General features: G+C 37.0%; 1 protein-coding gene across 1 annotated transcript in view; it reads right to left on the reverse strand.

Annotated features, from left to right (window-relative positions):
* SNTG1 (syntrophin gamma 1) overlaps nucleotides 1-19636 on the reverse strand; it is an 807514-nt gene that overhangs the window by 160348 nt on the left and 627530 nt on the right. The window contains exon 10 of the mRNA XM_063450437.1: nucleotides 3228-3330. Within this exon, the coding sequence (XP_063306507.1) occupies nucleotides 3228-3330 (103 nt within the window). The remainder of the gene's footprint in view (nucleotides 1-3227; nucleotides 3331-19636) is intronic.

Here is a 19636-nt window from a genome sequence, read left to right on the forward strand (position 1 = left end):
AAGGGCTGTTTGCAGCACTCACTTTGAACATTGAATATAGCTCATTGATACGCCTCGGGTCACTAATTATGATCCTAGCTAACAGTGGGGAGCTTCAGATATCAACTGATTCCTGTGACACTCTAGTGTGCGCAGAGATTTAACCTGGCTCACACCAAAACTTTAGGATTTGTTATTATGCTTTAATGTCCAAGTTTTATGGGGCTTAATGTCACATCCTATAGTTGTAAAGGGATTAAATAAATATTTGATGTATGAGGGATTTCTAATATTCTAACTATACTGTAGTATTTTATTTTTGATTGTGAAATGTTTCTATAGTTTTGATTGTCATTTAGTTCTCTTTTGCGATTATTAAAAAAAAGTACTAAAATATTATGGGTTGATGGGGGGTCCTTTGCGTTTACTTATTATCTACTTATGACTGAGCCCTTGGTACTCCAACTGGGTACCTCCACCAAACATGCTCCCTAGCTTTCACCGGTACAACAGCTTGGCTGGGTTTTCACCATCAATTCCCACCCTGGAACAGGGTCCTGGATGCAGTTTCAAATGATTAAAGCTCTCCTGCAGAGAGTATAGCTGTATGACTGATCCACCCAAACACTATAGTCGAGACTGAGTGAGGGGTGAAAAGGAACTTGTTTATTATGGCCAAGTTGTCTGCTTATATACACAGCCCCCAGCATGGGGTCTCCATTCAATACAAGACAAGCCCCTCCCAGAGATCTGTGTGCCTAGGAGATAATTGTGTTAGAGCTAATTAAGCTAATTATCTTCCAGAACCAGAGCAAACAGAAAAATATAAAACATAAAAATACCCCAAAACATTATAAAACTATAGAGTAACCCCACAATGTATACATCCCCAAAGAGTCCTGATCTGAGCGCCAAAGTTCTCAAAATAGCACTCAGTTCCATGCAGTGTAGAGGAAACACCAGTGTATTAAATTTCTGAGCGGCCGCACATGTAGTCCTATGCCCCAAATAGTTCCAGTGCATTTGGTGCTTTTGCTTGTCAACTTTTGGGAGCTCCTGTGTCCAAAATATGGGGTATTCCACCTGTTACTCAGTTAGCGTTTGTTCCCCTTAGTCTCAGGCACCCTTCCTCCAAAAAGCGCCCTCATGGAGGGTTGCAAAGTGGTTCAAAACCCCGGACCAAGTTATTCGGGAACCGCACAGAAACCTCATGACAAAAACAGTTCCATAATAATAAGTACCGCTGGGGTGACCTGGGACCCACAACGTCCTCATGCCAAAATTAGTTTCATAGCAGTCACGGCTAACTACCGCTGAGGACCATTCATGGGTTTGGTTTATATGAACTACCGCCAGGGAGCTAGCATTCGCTTCCATTGGAATGAAGGAAAAGTGCCGAACCAGGGGCATCTTGGGAAAGTAGCTTGGGGATAACGGGCAGGTTAACTCCCAAACGGGGTCTTTGGACATGGCCCATAGTCTTTGGACAGAAGGCAGCTAGCAGGTTCCTCCAGGAGCTCATGGTATAGGCTCGCTTGCCACACTACTCTGTGTATCTCTGCAAATCACATTTTTAGACATCTATTTAAGTATGTATGGTTAGCTGAATTTTAAATCTATAGTTTCTTTCACTTTATCATATACCTTGTTATTTTCATATTGATTTGACTTTTGTATGAAACTTGTGTTTTACTAGTGTTATATATTTAGACTTATTCTTATTGGTATGACTTGTGTATATTGTCTTTATACATACCTGACATTCTTTTTAACAAATTATAATAAAATGATGTTTTTTCAGTACGTGTGTGCTCATATGTATGTTACTTCAATTCACTGTATGACTCCAGGGGAAAAAGATGTAGCACATTGTTGAGCACTATTACATTGTTCTCATGATTTACTAACTATATGTTTGCCCTCCTTCTTTACTTATGGTATTCCACTTTATAAAGACAAAATGCTTTTATCTATTTATAATTTGGAAGAATAGGTCCAGTGATAGAGACACCCAAGAATGAAGTAAATACAAAATATGATATTTGGTAATTACATGTACATTTAAAGTAAGCAAATATTTAGATAAATTATCTTTTGAAAACATATATTTATTTATAGCGCATTCAGGCATAAAATGAGCACACAGCTAAACCAGTTAGGCAAATCATTTCACCAGTACAGAAGTAGAACAATATTAGTCAATCAGAATAAGGAATTTCGTTATAACAGAAATGGACACTAAAGTATTATGGTAAACCTATATGAATCTGTACACGAAGAAAACAAAAATGTTGGAGTATTTAGGGGCTTAGTAACAGACAAAACAAGGCAAGAAAAGAATACCAGAATTTAAATAAAAAAAAAAAGGCCATTATTATCTCAATAAATAAAATTTTGTTTGGCTCCAGATGGTATTGCAATTGATCTGAACCAATAAATTGCTTTTTGGGCACAGCTTTAATTAAATTGAGGTCAATATGGCTGTGTGGAAAATGTCAACATACTAAGAGGTTAAATCTTTTTACATACCTAGTTTTATAAAAATATACTTTTGGATAGATGTTTTGGGTTCTGTGCTCACTACTGATCTTTCAAGAGACAAATGCCTACTGCATGCAAAACCATCAATCAGCTACATTTTATGAATCCTTATAAAGGAAGGAAATAAACCAAATTATATTTTCTTTCTACAATGTCTGCCTCTTTTTCCATGTCCTTCTTTATCCATTATCAATTATAAATTATTTATTATCAGCTGTTTTTTCCACCCCATATATCTCTACTTTATTATATGGTCACAGTTCATCATAATATATCACTACTTTTTTGAAACATACCGATCATAACACATGCTGTACTAATCTTCTGTTAATTGTTTGGTTTACTTCACATAATTTTTTTCCTAGGCTTTTGAGATTTATTTTTAGTACTATAACACTAATACTTTTCTCTTTCCTATTTTCTCATTTCATCTCACATCAGTGTCTTGAATCTTACAAATTCTGCCTTTATCTCAGTGTCTGAATGGGTAATATCTGCTTCTTGTCCTTTTTAACATTTTCTATACCACCTATGACCTTGTATTTCATTTCCTGTATCCCTGTTTCCATCTTTATCAAGTGTCTATTTTTGGCACAATGATTGAATTTACACAAATTTATATAACGTGAATTTTTATGATGTGATTCTCTATGTGAGATTTGGATATTGTTTCACTAAATTCAAAGCAGAGTAACAGAAAGACTTACAAGCACAATCTTCATTTAATGGTAATTTAAGGAAAGCTGGTGCTCTTTTTAGAAATGAGACAGTCAGTGTCACCTCTTCTCCAGCATTTCGTAAAACCTGCACCTGTGAAATGAAAGTAATTACAATCAATAAAATCATATAATTAATTAACAGATGTATAGAGTCACTGACATTTTACTTTTATTATTATGGCAATTCATTTAGGTAACATAAACTACACTAATCTTGCTTGATTAGCCTATTGAACAGCTCTACAGAAACAATAAAATATGTTTCTTTTAAGCATCAATCCTCCAAAATGCACCTGTGACAAAATATTTACAAAGATCTAGTACAAAGTTCCCTAGAAAGATATAACACTAAGAATATACATATACTGAGGATTTATCAGTTTATGTGTGTCAAATGTCATGAGATTTGTACTTCAATAGCATCCATCCATCCATCCATGAGGAATAAAAATGTACAATACTAAAATGTTGATTTGCATCACCTCAACATGGGTAAACAGCAATATGACGTCTGATATTTCTGGGAAATTCCTATAATGCCGTCTTGCCAGTGGCATAACTACTGCGGTTGCAGGGATTGAAGTGGCCACCAGCCCTGTTACTCCAGGGAGCCCAGCTGCTGTGTGACCGCTGCTGATGCACATAGCCGTACCTGCCCAGGGTGAGCAGTTGACAGGTGTCTGGCATGAGCGGAGCACACTGCACAGTGCTCACCTCCTGCCAGTCACTGTATATAGCATGACTGACCTGCAGACCGCAGTCTTCGGTCTGACAGGAAGCTCTCACTAAGTGCAATGAGCACTTGCTGTCAGACAGGGTACTGCTCGGCCATGCTTCATGGAATCAGCAGATACAGGAGAGGATGGGGTAATGAGACACATGAAGGGGCTGTGGAGGAGAATGAGACACAGGGAAGGGCTGTGGGGGTGAATGAGACACATGGAGAGGCTGTGGGGAAGAGACACATAGAGGGACTGGGAGGGGGAATGAGACACATGCAGGGCCCCAGGGATATTTTCACATCAGGGTCTGGTGGTTGTTAGTTACGCCTCTGTGTGTTGCTGTAATCAATCTGGTTGAGAGTCTTTGATTCCAGCCTTCTTTTCCATGAAATTCCAGCAGCCTACTATTCATAAATTGTGTAATTGAAACCTAAACATAGGAATAGTTTTAGTTTGCAATTGTCAGCCTGATCTTTTCTTTATAATGAGAAGTCTTTTGTATGGGATTTTGGGAAACAAACATTTTGAATTATGGTTTCTGTCAGATAATAAAGGTATTTATCTCATTAGCAAAAAGTATGATTTATGTGCCCCTTCTTCTAATATCTCTTAAAAGGTATAGCAGATAAATTACTCTGTAAGCCTCCAATTGTCACAGTATTCTTTGATTTTCCTGATCCCAGCTATGATAACAAATATTTATTAAATAACATGTATGCATCTACTCATTTACTTCACTGGCTTTCTGGAAGATTATGGAAGAACAATGTGTTGTTCTTTTATGCAGAACTAGATATTTAAAAATGCAAAAATCACTTGCTGATACAGCATGCCATGCTGAAAAGCATGTCCACTATACATTATTTACAGATATCATATGATTTCAGTTTATTTTGGTAGTTAGAGGTCACAAAATACAAGGAATAAAATGCACGTGTATTTTATGTTTAATAGCCTTCTCATAAAATAAATTACATAGTTACATAGTTACATAGCTGATACGAGACTTGCGTCCATCAAGTTCAGCCTTCCTCAAATATGTTTTCGCTGTTGATCTTAAAGAAGGCAAAAAAAAAAAAACAGTCTGAAGCACTTCCAATTTTGCAACAAACTAGGAAAAAAATAATTCTTGACCCCAAAATAGCAGTCAGACATCTCCTTGGATCAAGCAGCTATTACCCCACTAATTAGAAATTATATCCCTGTATGTTATATTTTTGCAAGTATTTATCCAATTGCTGTTTAAATATCTCTATGGACTCTGATAAAATCACCTCTTCAGGCAGAAAATTCCATATCCGTATTGCTCTTACTGTAAAAAAACTTTTCTTTGCCTTAGATTAAATCTCCTTAATTCCAGCCTAAATTTGTGACCTTGTGTCAGATGTATAGCCCTGTTTTTGAATAGATATCCAGATAATGGTTTGTACTGGCCCTGAATATATTTGTATAATGTTATCATATTCCCTCTGAGGCACCGTTTTTTTTTTTTCTTTTCTTTTTTTTTAACCTTTCTTCGTAACTAAAATGCTCCATTACTTTTATCAATTTTATAGCTCGTCTCTGCACTTTTTCTAGAGCCATGATATGCTTCTTTAGAACAGGTGCCCAAAATTACACAGCATATTCAAGGTCTGGTCTTACCAGCAATTTATAAAGAGGCAAAATTATATTTTCATCCCAAGAATTTATGCCCCTATTTATACATGACAAAACCTTTCTGGCCTTAGCAACAGCAGATTGACATTGCATATTGCTGCCTAATTTGTTGTCTATAACAATTCCCAAATCATTTTTCTGTGTGGTTATCCCTAATTCACTACCATTTAGGGTATAAGTTGATTGTGCATTCTTAACCCCGAAGTGCCTAACTTTGCATTTCTCTACATTAAATTTAATTTGCCATTTTAGTGCCCAGTCCCCCTATCTATATAAATCCCTCTGCAGCAAAGCAATACCCTGCTCACATTTTATTACTTTACAAAGTTTTGTGTCATCGGCAAACACTGAAACACGGCTTTCAATGCCTATTGCAAGATCATTTATAAATATGTTAAATAAAAGTGGTCCCAAAACAGAATCCTGAGGGACACGACTTACCACTTTTGTCCAGCCTGAAAATGTACCATTAATGACAAATCATTGTACTCTATCCTTAAGCCAATGTTCTACCCAAGAACAAGAATATTCATCTAGACCAATTTCTAAAACCCAAGTAGATCACATCCACTGCAACACCCTGATCTATACTTCTAATTATACTGATTATTGCTAATAACAAAGTTCTTCCCAATGAATTCCTGAATATTATCCCTTCAAATATTTTCCCAGTGTCAGAAGGTAAGCTCACAGGTCTATAATTTCCAGGCAAGGATTTTGAACCCGTTTTAACCCCTTAAGGACACATGACATGTGTGACATGTAATGATTCCCTTTTATTCCAGAAGTTAGGTCCTTAAGGGGTTAAATATGGGAACAACATCTGCCTTCCTCCAATCCTCCGGTACAATACCTGGAACTAAAGAATCTTGAAAGATTAAATACAGAGGTTCACTTATTTCCCCACTTAGCTCCTTAAGTACTCGTGGGTGAATACTGTCAGGCCCCGGAGATTTATTTATTTACATTAATTTCTGTTGTAGCACCTTGTCTCGAGTCATCCAATCACAAGTTATCTGCAAGTTTTTTGCAACAATCATTTGCATATCTCTTGCCATAGGATCCTAATTAATACATACTGAAGGAAAAATTTTATTTAAAATCTCTGCCTTTTCCTGGTCTTCATTAACTAACAGACCCATCTCTGTTTCCAGTTTACCTACACTTTAATTTTTTTTGTTTTTTAAGAATTGATGCACTTGAAAAAAATTTTGGGGTTGATTTTGCATTCTTTAGCAACCAATTTCTCATTTTCTAGTTTAGCCACTTTAATTGCCTTTTTGCAAGCATTACTGGCTTCCTTATATCTTATATAAGATTAAAACACACAGTATAGAGAGAGCAAGATAAAGATCATGTAGTGGACTTTCTAGGACAATGCCCCAACCTCAGTTGTCCACAAGAAAATAAATGAAAACAGCTGCTAGATACAATAAAAACCTTCCCAAGTTTTAAAACATCCTATAGGACAAAAATAAAAATAAAATGTGTATCAGCGCTAAGTGAATATACCCCTATTTTTAACCTTAGGGTTCAGCACAGAAAATGTCTATTCAACAAAGAGATTCAGTTCCAATATTATTTGAGGGTGCTTTCAAAAAGTCTGCAGGGATTAGTTGCTGCAACAGTAGCGTTTATGTCAAATCTGTGTTTTTATGTATCCAAACAATAAAATAATGTGAAGCTTATTTCTAAGATGCACAATAAAAGCAAAAATCCAAACTGAGTGTCAAATGGAAGAGTTGAATGTTACCGCTCCGTGGATGCAGATTATTCAGAACTGGTCCTGTGCACTGAGATCGGTCCTTCCCAGGAGTGCCAACTTCCAGATACTGCTGTGGTCGTTACAAATTTGAAAATCCCGCCAAAAAACACGATCTACGCGTTTCGCTCATTAGATCGAGCTTTATCAACATACAGTGTATGGGGGGGACAGTAGGTTTATATATACACCTTTCAATTAGCGGATAAGTTCATATTAATTAAAAGTCTTATGATTCCATAGTTAGACCTTTACAGTGATTTGTAAACATTATCAGGTTTTCTTATTGATACAAATACATATCGACCAAAATATTCATCATAAATGGGTTTCTACTTAAATTAGTGTTAAAAATACAATTGATTACTTAACTTAAATACGGGCAGTCTTATGATGTCTAATTGAAATGTGCCGTTTAAGTCTGCCTTATTATAAGACGAAACTCCTCCTGCCCACTATCACATGCTGATTAAACATTAAATAAAAGTTTCACATTTCATATTTAACAAATATTAGACATATATCAACAATAAAAAGCATAAAATTGTAGATGATCTTTACATAAAAATAGAAGGTTATAATATAAAACTTTAAAAAAGAAGAAAGAGAAGAGAAATATCTTGTCTTCAGATTTATCTAGTGATTTACATATAAGGATATGTGTGCAAATGATATATTTCGTTATACTGTAATTATAAGAGACGAATTTCACTTTTGTATGACAAGATTACTATCTTCTAATCAGGAGTGTTGTGTATACATAAACAATGTATCACTATAATCACTCTGTTGTTACTCTATGACCACGATTAAATTCTCTTCTAATAGTGTATGGACATTCTTTCTTCCCATGTTCTTTCTCATGTAAATATATGTATACTTAGACCTCCGTCACAAATTAATTTCGTTAAAATGCTTAAAAATTCAATTAATTAATTTGCTTAATTAGGTCCGAATTATCCTTTCATGTTTTAATTGGGCAGATCGATCCAATCTGCCCCACGGAAGGATTTTCTTGCATTATATCACTAATTAGTAAAAATAGTTCTTTATATTTAATCTTAAACCTATATTTAAATTGCAATATTGATCAAAACAGTAATCCCAACAATTGGGTGGTAATAGAAAGCTGTAGATGATACTCATAACCCCTAAATACATCAAATAATTTGAAAAAAATATATATGTACGGATAACATATTTCATTCTCACTGATTAAAGATATTCTCCCTATATGGCCAAAATTTAAGGTAAAGACCATATAATCTATTTAATCAATAATGATATACAAACATGTCGATCAAATTAAATAAATATAAAAATATGTTCCTAAAAATACATATCTAAGGATACACTAGGACAAAAAATGATGATACTAAAAAAAACTTGGTTGAAAGCAAGAAAAGACGGAACGCTGCCTAGAAAGTATACATATATATATATATATATATATAAATACATTTTTATTAGTGAACGAGATACAAAGTGATTATTTTGCACATTAACTCTTAAGCCATCTGTGTATATGCATACAGAGGCATAAAGAGATGCTATGCAGAAATAAAAGGGCTAAAAGAGAGACAGACAGCACTTGAATAACAGGTGTTAGGAGGTTAACTGCTGTTACAGTTTCTCTACTACCGCGATTAGTAGTACTTTGTTAAAGTTTGTCAAGCTGAAAACGTATATACTGTCTGTAACTGCAGTTTAATGCTGAATACTTTATACTAAATGGTGATAGATACGAATTTGATACTTAGATCGTATGCTAACACCAAAAAGAAATGCTGTCTAATGTTATAATAGAGTACAAGCTATAGTCAAGGCATATCCTATTCCTGAGAAGGCATCTACTCTGGTTAGTTAATTTAATTTAACCCCAATGTCAGTATAGGAAGAAAACAGATGAAAAGATATATAACTGTGCCTTCAAGGGCACCTACCAGGTAGGAAAACTAACTGCAGGTAATAGAGAGATAGAAGGAGGAGAGAGGGAATATATCCTCAAGAAATAACTGTGCCTTCAAGGGCACCTCCCTTACGATCAAACTGACTAGCTAGCGTCTAAGTAACTTAAGTATAAGCAGAGTAATGTGTTGTCTGATGCACATTAACTGGTGTCCGTGCGCTGAAAGCGCTGAAAAAGTTATAGCCACGGTTGATATATGTGGCTACAACCTAAGTATCCCTCCCGACGTACCCAAAACCTATATGGTTGTCATTAGTAATAGAAATGTCCCAAGGAGTTCACTGCCAGTGCAGAGGGTATAGTGCTAGGAAGGATCAGAAAAACCCCGACGCGCATTTCGCCGGTGCTTTTGAAAAGCCGCCTTACCGGCGAAACGCGCGTCTGGGTTTTTCTGATCCTTCCTAGCACTATACCCTCTGCACTGGCAGTGAACTCGCGAGATTTACACTGGGAGCTGACCGAGGTGCTGAACGGACCGGCGGAGGAGGAGAGAGCTGACAGGAGCTGCAGGAAAGGTAAGTAACATCTCTCTGCAGCCCCCACAGCCCCCTCCTACACAGGGCCCATCCACTGGACCACCAGGGAAGGAGAGCCCCCCTCCCTGGCCAGCTAGCAAGCAGGGAGGGGGGACGAAAAAATGTATATATCTTAATAATAAAAAAAAAATTACAAATAAAAAAATAATAAAATAAAAATAATAATAAAATAAAAAATAATAATAAAATAAAAAAAAATAATAATAATAAAAAAATGTAATGAAACAAAAAAAATATTAAAATAATAATTACAAAATAAAAATGCCCACCCCCCACCAAGGCTCTGCATCACACTCTGCATTACACACACACATACACACACTGCATTCATACACACACACTGCATTCATGCACACACACTGCATTCATGCACACACACTGCATTCATACACACACACACACACAGCACTCATACACACAGCATTCTCATACACACACTGCACTCATACACACAGCATCCATACACACACACAGCATTCATACACACACACTGCATTCATACACACACACTGCACTCATACACACACACACACTGCATTCATACACACACACTGCATTCATACACACACACTGCACTCATACACACAGCATTCTCATACACACACTGCACTCATACACACAGCATTCATACACACACACACACTGCATTCATACACACACACTGCATTCATACACACACACTGCATTCATACACACACACTGCACTCATACACACACTGCACTCATACACAGCATTCTCATACACACACACTGCACTCATACACACAGCATTCATACACACACACAGCATTCATACACACACACTGCATTCATACACACACACTGCACTCATACACACACTGCACTCATACACAGCATTTTCATACACACACACTGCACTCATACACACAGCATTCTCATACACACACACTGCATTCATATACACACACTGCATTCATATACACACACTGCATTCATATACACACTGCACTCATATACACACTGCACTCATACACACACTGCATTCTCATACACACACACTGCATTCTCATACACACACACTGCATTCTCATACACACACTGTATTCTCATACACACACACTGCATTCTCATACACACACTGCATTCTCATACACACACTGCATTCATTATATACACACACTGTAAATAAATATTCAATTAATATAATTTTTTAAGGATCTAATTTTATTTAGAAATTTACCAGCAGCTGCTGCATTTCCCACCCTAGTCTTATACTCGAGTCAATAAGTTTTCCCAGTTTTTTGGGGTAAAATTAGGGGCCTCGGCTTATATTCGGGTCGGCTTATACTCGAGTATATACGGTAGGTTTGCAACCCAGCGGTGCCTTTGCCAGATAAAAATATCTTCCCAATATGCCATGAAAATATTGGCATAGCTGGGTGCAAACCTAGTCCTCATAGTAATTCCGTTGGTCTGCAGAAAAATATCCTCCTTATACCAAAAAAAATTGTGTGTAAGGATAAAATCTATACATTCCAACAAAAATTCAATCTGTTCCATACTTAAAGTTTGGTTTTCATACAGAGTATGCCTGGTTGTGCTGAACCCTAAGGTTAAAAATAGGGGTATATTCACTTAGCGCTGATACACATTTTATTTTTATTTTTATTTTATTTTTATTTTTATCTTATATAAGATGCCTCAGATTTGTCCAATTTAAATGCTTTAAATGCCCTTTTCTTATTTTTAATCTGTTTTACTTCTCTACTAAGCCACTTTGGTTTCAATTTGTTTCTTTTATATTTAGTACCCAATGGTACATACTGAAAAATGAACCTTTCTAATATTTGTTTGAATAGTTTCCATTCATCGTCAGTGTTTTTTTCACTAAGGAGTTCATGCCAGTCGATATGTTGTAGAGCTGCCCTAATCTTATTGAAATTGGCTTTTTTTTTTAAAGTATATGTTTTAGTATACCCCAAGTGCTTTTGCTTTTTTGAGTTTATTTCAAAGATTACCGTATTGTGATCACTATTTCCCAAATGCTCCCCTACTTGAATGTTGGTCAAAAGATCAACATTATTTGTTATAACGAGATCCAGACAAGCATCCTTTCTAGTTGGTGCTTGTACCAGTTGTGACATGAAGGTGTCATTTAACACATTCAAAAAACTGATTCTCTTTGCTGAAGTACTAGTCACTCTATCCCAATTTATGTCCGGGTAATTAAAATCACCAATAATTAACGTGTTACCCCGATTTCCAGCTTTCCAAATTTGCTCTAACAGCTGTTCTTCCTCATTATTATTTATATTAGGTGGTTTATAACATATCCCAACCAATAATTGATTTCCCTTTGTTTGCCTCAAGTAGATATCTACCCATAAAACTTTCACATTTTCCTCATCACACTCCACATGTCAAAGATTTGACTTTAACTCATGGTTGACATACAAACATACCCCACCACCCTTCTTGTTTTTCCCAATGCTTCCAAAATAGCGTGTACTAATTTAAGTTAACTGCCCAGTCATGTGTCACATCCCACCATGTTTCTGTTAGCTCTATTATATCATATTGTTTAGTTAATGCTATTGCCTCTAGTTCCCCCCCTTTTTTTATATAGGCTCCTTGCATTAGTAAGCATACATTTAATATTATCATGAGTCATTTGTACTTTTTGTGAATTGTTATCAATATTACATACCTTCTCTGTTCTGAGCTTTCCCCTCTCCCCATCTCAACCCCCCTTATACTGAGCTAAAGCCCATCTCCTTTCTATCCTATCTCCATTTTCTGTATTGCTTTGACCCTCCCTACTACTAGTTTAAAATCTCCTATAACCTTCTAGCCATCCTATCCCCCAGCACAGCAGACCCTCTTCCATTTAGATGCAATCCATCATGGATATACAGGTTGTACCCAAGCGCAAAATCGGTCCAGTGCTCTAAAAACCCAAAGCTCTCTTTCCTGCACCAAGACTTCAGCCACGCATTGACCTCTCTAATCTCCTGCTGCCTTTCTGCTGTAGCGCGCGGCAAAGGTAATATTTATGAAAATATTACCTTGGAGGTCCTTTTCTTTAGCTTACTTCCTAGTTCCCTGAACTCATTCTTTAGGACCTTCCATTTTCCTCTGACTTTGTCATTGGTGCCAATATAGACCATGACAGCTTGGTCCTCCCCAGACCCTCCCAATGATCCCACCACTCGGTCGGCAACATGCCAGACCCGAGCACCCGGGAGACAGCAAACTGTCCGGCTGAGATGATCAGAGTGGCAGATTACCCTATCTACTCTCTTAATAATAGAGTCCCCTACCACCACAACCTGTCTTCCTTACACTCTCAACTCCACCCATATTAGAGGGGCTGTTCCCACTGCTGTTAGAAGGAACAGCTTCCTACAATACAGCTTCTCCTGAGCTGATGCTCCCAACATCTTCACTGAAACAGGTAAATCTGTTAGGCTGCACAAGATCAGGACTAGCTAAACCTTTCCTCTTCCCTCCCCCGCTGGCTTCCTCGCCCAACTGTTACCCAGCTATGTACCTGTTCACCAACTGTCTCATCTCGTCCCACTCCACTACCTGCCCCCACCAAACTCTGCTCAGTGAACAGTAGACTCCTCTCAAGATTGTCAATCTCCCTCAGTATTACAATTTGCCTCTCCGGATCTTCAATCTGAGCTTACAGAAAAGCCACTCGCTCACACCCACCACAGAGGTATGGACCCTGGACAGATTCATCCAGGTATACATACATGCAGGAGGATGTGCACTGTAAAACTCGCAATCTTGCTAGCACTCATCGGCAGTTACCAAAAACAGTGAGCAAAACAATATTTACCCTCTTGGTTTAAACTTGCTTATAGTTTAAAAACTCCTGTTGTTTCAACGCCTCAGGCTGCTCACTGTGTATCATCGAGAAGGCTTATGGCATCTTACTACTAAAAAGGTCTCACTAAATTGTGCGGGGGCCCATCCGGAGGCGTAAAGAGATGCCAGTTGGCTAATTTGTGTCGGTTGTGTGTGTTGTTTCAGCAGAGCTTAAAAGATTATGAAAGGGTAACAAAGGAACAAAACAATGTAGTGCAGCATAAAGCAGGCATTTCTTGATCAGTTCAAGTCGGGGATTCTCACCTCTCGTCTCCTCTTGGGATGAAGAGTCCTGTTCTTTCAGGGTCCCATGTATTGGGGGTGGTAGGGTTCATGAAAGTCTGCGCTCTTATAGGGATCTCAAGTAGGTGATTTCGCTCTGGGTCGGCACCGTGAGACCTAAGATTAGATCCGATTGTTTACTCGGTGTCGGCAACTTCAAGAAGTTGTGTCCATTTTGCTCAAGCGCTTAGCTCTGCCCCCATTAGTTACTACTTTGAGTATATATAAGTAATAATGAAATAATGAATCCTAGATGGGTAACAATCTAAAACCAACCCAATATCGCCTCTGACTGTGTGTCTTGATAAAACTCGGGTGAAATGTGCTTCTGTTTACAACTGTTGAAAGCTATGCAATCCCAGTAAAGGATCCCATATCTCCTCGTAGGAGATAAACGTAAGAAGATATGTACTCCTGAAGATATTAGTGCAGAATTTTCAAGGTTTTACAATTATTAATACAATTTTAATATATCTCCATATGTGGTGAAACCCCCTCAGGGTAAACATGAATTATTTTCTCTTCCTACTCTTCCTATCTCTACTCTTGTCTTCACACATCTAATACATTGGAAAATCTGCCATCATCACTGCTGAATACATATCCCGAGACAGGGTTTATGCTATCCACACTCAATACAGCAGATCTATAATTTTTTCGTGTGCTTTTGCTACAGCATTCTATTTCACTAATTTTAAGAACATATTACACTATTATTGTTTTCTTTCTTTTCTTTCTTTCTTTCTTTCTTTCTCTTTCTTTTTTTCTTTCTTTCTTTTTCCCTCTCTCTTTTTGAGATATTTAGCTTTGTGTAACGATAAAAAAAGTTTTTTATATACTCTTTTATATACTCTACGTGTGATCTGTCTTAAGGGTTACAATTTATTTTAGGCGCGGTCATCTATTATTTTTCTTGATTGCTCTGTTTGATACTCAAAACAGTTCCTGCTACAACCCATAACAATTGACAAGGTTCTCAAAACTATTGTCCTTCCCGAAAAACTTTTTGATCAACTGTGCTGGGCGTTTCTAGCCTCAATCCTCAAATTATTTTCTATTCTTGATCTTTTTTATTTATAAATTTACATAATATAAATAGCTTACAGTTTTTGTATCTTCTGGTCAATTCACCTCCTAGTTTTTCCTTGTCCAATGCTACAAGGCAGGGGTGTCCCCTTTTGTCCATACTACATGTATAAGCTTTAGAACTTCTAGCTGAACTCATTATTTTTACATCTTCCATTCATGATATTGATGTGGGCCATAAGTCCCATAAGGTTAACTTATTTGTGGACAATGTTCTTTTATCAAAAACACTCAATCAAATCCTAGGTGCAGGTATCTAGGTCCACCCTCAAAGACGACATACATAGATATCACATTTAAAAAAATTAAAAGTATATGTACAAAGTCTATAAAAGTCTACTTGACGCGTTTCACCTGTAAAAAGGCTTCCTCAGAAGTGGAAGGTGAAATGCGTCAAGTGGACTTTTATAGACTTTATACATATACTTTTAATTTTTTTAATCTATTTGTGTTAAATAAATTATCCTTATCCATTATACTATACTTGGATTTTATTTATTTTTATTTTTCTCCTCTGGTTACCATCTTGTTCCTTGGTGGGGACTATACCACCTATGTCACTGAGACTAGAGCAAGTTCTGCTCTAGCAAATGTGAGTACGATATTTTATTATTTATTTATATATTTTATCAGTACATACTGCACCATCTGGATTTTCTTGTTTCTCTACCTATCGCCTACCTGAGATTGTCAAGATATCTGCATATCCTTAGACGGGGATTGTTCCGTCCACGCGTGTTAACAGCTGAGCTCTAAGTTAGCTCTGGGAAATGTGAGTGTGGATTATTCTTAGTACTCATCCACGTACCCACTTTACTTGACATATTGCACTATTATCATTCTATGTTTTGTTTTTTGAGGTCAACTGTATAGAGACCATAACTACTACCTCTGTGTACGTATATATATATATATATATATTTTTACATCTTCGTATATCTAGGGCGCGGTTTCCTCCCTTCTCTTTTGTTCACACTAATCTACTACAAGGTTGGGGTTCCTTGTATTGGTTACTGCTGCCATACCATCATAAATTATATAGTGAGCGCCTAATTCACCCAAGTTCAGATCACTGATTGTTACTCACTCTCAGTTCCACTATCAGCTTTTGTTCAACTCCTGTCAGATAAGAAATACAAAACTAGGGGGCTTATGATCTTTTCACACACAGTAAGAGAGATGACAATGGCATCCATTGCACATTCTGCAATGAGATATATTTGCTGTGATCTGTGAGGGTAAGGCAAAATAAATGTATACCTATGAATTTGCCTTTTCTTGCCTTTTTAAAAAGCTTGCAAATTGCATCCTGCAATATAAATTAATTTTACAGGTCCTGGAAATACATTGAAACTCTAATACAAAATACAAGCATTTATTAGAAAGATTGTATTACACTCACAAATGCCAGATCCCTAGAGTAACTGCTCTATCACATTTGTTTTTAGTTTGTTGGACACTGGGTTTTAAAACTGTTAATTTATCTACACTAGTAAACATATTCAGATTACACTTACATAATAGCCTGCTGTAACAAAACCGCTATTATTATTATTATTTTATTATTGCCATTTATATAGCGCCAACAGATTCCGTAGCGCTTTACAATATTATCTACAACATATTCAACAACTGAAAACACAGAGATTGTCTAACCATGCTCTGGATTCTAGTATCAAAAGTAAAAATGAAAAAAGAGAAAATACGGCCACATATGTAGGAAAAATCTACAACTTTGCCATAGAAAAGGTTACCGAGGTAATAGGGACATGAACCCAATTAACATCAATACTTGAAAAATATGAAAAGTGAGGTTAGGTCTCCAAATGAAAAAAAGTTGGGACCCACCTCGCTAGAATTACCTCTATTGTAAAAATATCATAAATGGTAAGAAATGTTATTAAAAACCAAATCCACAAAACATAAACAAATCCACGTATAAAAGGTATGCACATAACCCACCGTGTGAAAAACAAAAAAACACAGCAATACACCTTTAAAAACCTGAGGGAAGAGTAATCATATGAATGTATATATATAGAGCAATACTTGTGGTATATACTATTGGTTGAAAACCGTATGTGTAGACAGATCTCCCATTCATATATTTTAAATCAGGTATAGTATAGTAGGAGCATTAATCCTATGCTTCTGTCGCAAATATAGATGACAAAGTGTCTTATAATAATTAGACGATGAACATACTGTGTCCAAGTGTCAAGTTCTCTGGTCTATAAATGTGGCTAGTCTTGGCTGCATGCAGTAAAGTAGTCTCTTCGGCCCTTGTTAGAAAAAAAGGATAGCTGACACGAATAGTCCTAATGATAATGATAATGGCAAAGTCTTAGAGGATATGCTGTAACGAGTTTAAGAGAAACTTTAAAAAAAAAAAAAAAAGGGGGAAGGGGAAGGGGGTAAACTTGGATAAATGGCCAAACAACATGGCAGTGTTGAAACAGTTTCTAACGTGTGCAAGGTGATACCAAGCTCTCAACCCCCACACAGTAGGCTATGGTAACTATCTAGCTACCACTGCTGCTTTTTTTGTTTTGTTTAAGTTTCTCATGCATTGCTATTATCATTACCATTAGGACTATTCATATTGGTTATCCTTTTTTGCTAAAATGGGCTCTATAGACCACTTTACTGCATGCAGCCAAAACTAGCCACATTTATAAACCAGAGAACTTTTCACTTGGACACAGTATGTTCAGCGTCTAATTATTATAAGACATCTATATTTGAAACAGGAGCATAGGATGAATGCTCCTACTATACTCTGAGCCTGATTTAAATATATGTATGAGAGATCTGTCTACACATACTGTTTTCAACCAATAATATATACCACAAGTATTGCTATATATATATATATATATATATATATATATATATATATATATATATATATATATATATATATATATAATTACGCTTATCCCAGTTTTCTAAAAGTGTATATCTGTGTTTTTGTTTTTTTTGTTTTACACACGGTGGGTTATGTGCACACCTTTTATACATGGATATGTTTATGTTTTGTGCATTTGGTTTTCAATAACGTTTCTTACCATTTATGATGTTTTTACAATAGAGTTTATTCTAGCGAGGTGGGTCCCATCTACAGTTGATACTCGAAAAATTAGAATTTCATGCAAAAGTTAATTTATTTCAGTAATGCAATGTAAAAGGGGAAACTAATATATGAGATCGATGCATTACATGCAAAGCAAGATGGTTCAAGCCGTGATTTGTGCGATGATTATGACTTACAGCTCTTGAAAACCCCAAATCCATAATCTCAGTAAATTAGAATATTACATGCAATCAATAAAACAAGGAGTGTACATAGAACAATATCGGACCTCTGAAAAGTATAAGCATGACTGTGGACTCAGTATATGGTTTGGGCCCCTTTTGCAGCATTTACTGCCTCAATGGGGCGTGGCATGGAAGCTATCAGCCTGTGGCTATGCTGAGGTGTTATGGAGGACCAGGATGTTTCAATAGCGGCCTTCAGCTCTTCTACATTGTTCGGTCTCATGTCTCTCATCTTTCTCTTGGCAATGCCCAATAGATTATCTATGGGATTCAGGTCAGGTGAGTTTGCTGGCCAATCAAGCACAGTAATCCCACGGTCATTGAACCAGGCTTTGGTGCTTTTGGCAGTGTGGACAGGTGCCAAGTCCTGCTGGAAAATGAATTCAATGAAGTCAGCATCCCCATAAAGCTTGTCTGTGGAAGGAAGCATGAAGTGCTCCAAAATCTCCTGGTAGACAGCTGCATTGCCCCTCGACTTAATGAAGCACAGTGGACCAACACCAGCAGATGACATGGCTCCCAAAATCAACACAGACTGTGGAAACTTCACACTGGACTTCAAGCATCTTGCAGTATGTGTCTCTCCATCCTTCCTCCAGACTCTGGGTCTTTGGTTTCCAAATGAGATGCAAAAGTTGCTCTCATCAGAAAAGAGGACTTTGGACCACTGAGCAACAGACCAGGTCTGTTTTTATTTAGCCCAGGTAAGATGCTTCTGACGTTGTTTGTTGTTCAGGAGAGGCTTGACAAGAGGAATACGACATCTGAAGCCCATGTCCAGGATCCATCTGTGTGTGGTGGCTCTTGATGCACTGACTCCAGCCTCAGTCCACTCCTTGTGAAAGTCCCCAACACTTTTCAATGGCCTTTTCCTGACAATCTTCTCCAGGCTGTGGTCATCCCTGCTGCTTGTGCACCTTTTTCTTCTACACGTTTCTCTTCCACATAACTTTCTATTAATGTGCTTTGATACAGCACTTTAGGAACATCCAACTTCCTTTGCAATTACCTTTTGAGGCTTTCCCTCCTTATGGAGGGTGTCAATTATGGTTTTCTGCACAACTGTCAGGTCAGCAGTCTTTCCCTGAGAGACCATTTAAAGGCTCAGAAATCCTTTGCATGTGTTATGACTGACTTAGCTGATTAGAGTGGGACACTGTGAGCCTAAAATATTGCACCTTTTCACAATATTCTAATTTACTGAGGTTGTGGATTTAGGGTTTTCA

Source organism: Pelobates fuscus, chromosome 4 (genome assembly GCF_036172605.1).
Source record: "Pelobates fuscus isolate aPelFus1 chromosome 4, aPelFus1.pri, whole genome shotgun sequence".
NCBI lineage: Eukaryota > Metazoa > Chordata > Amphibia > Anura > Pelobatidae > Pelobates > Pelobates fuscus.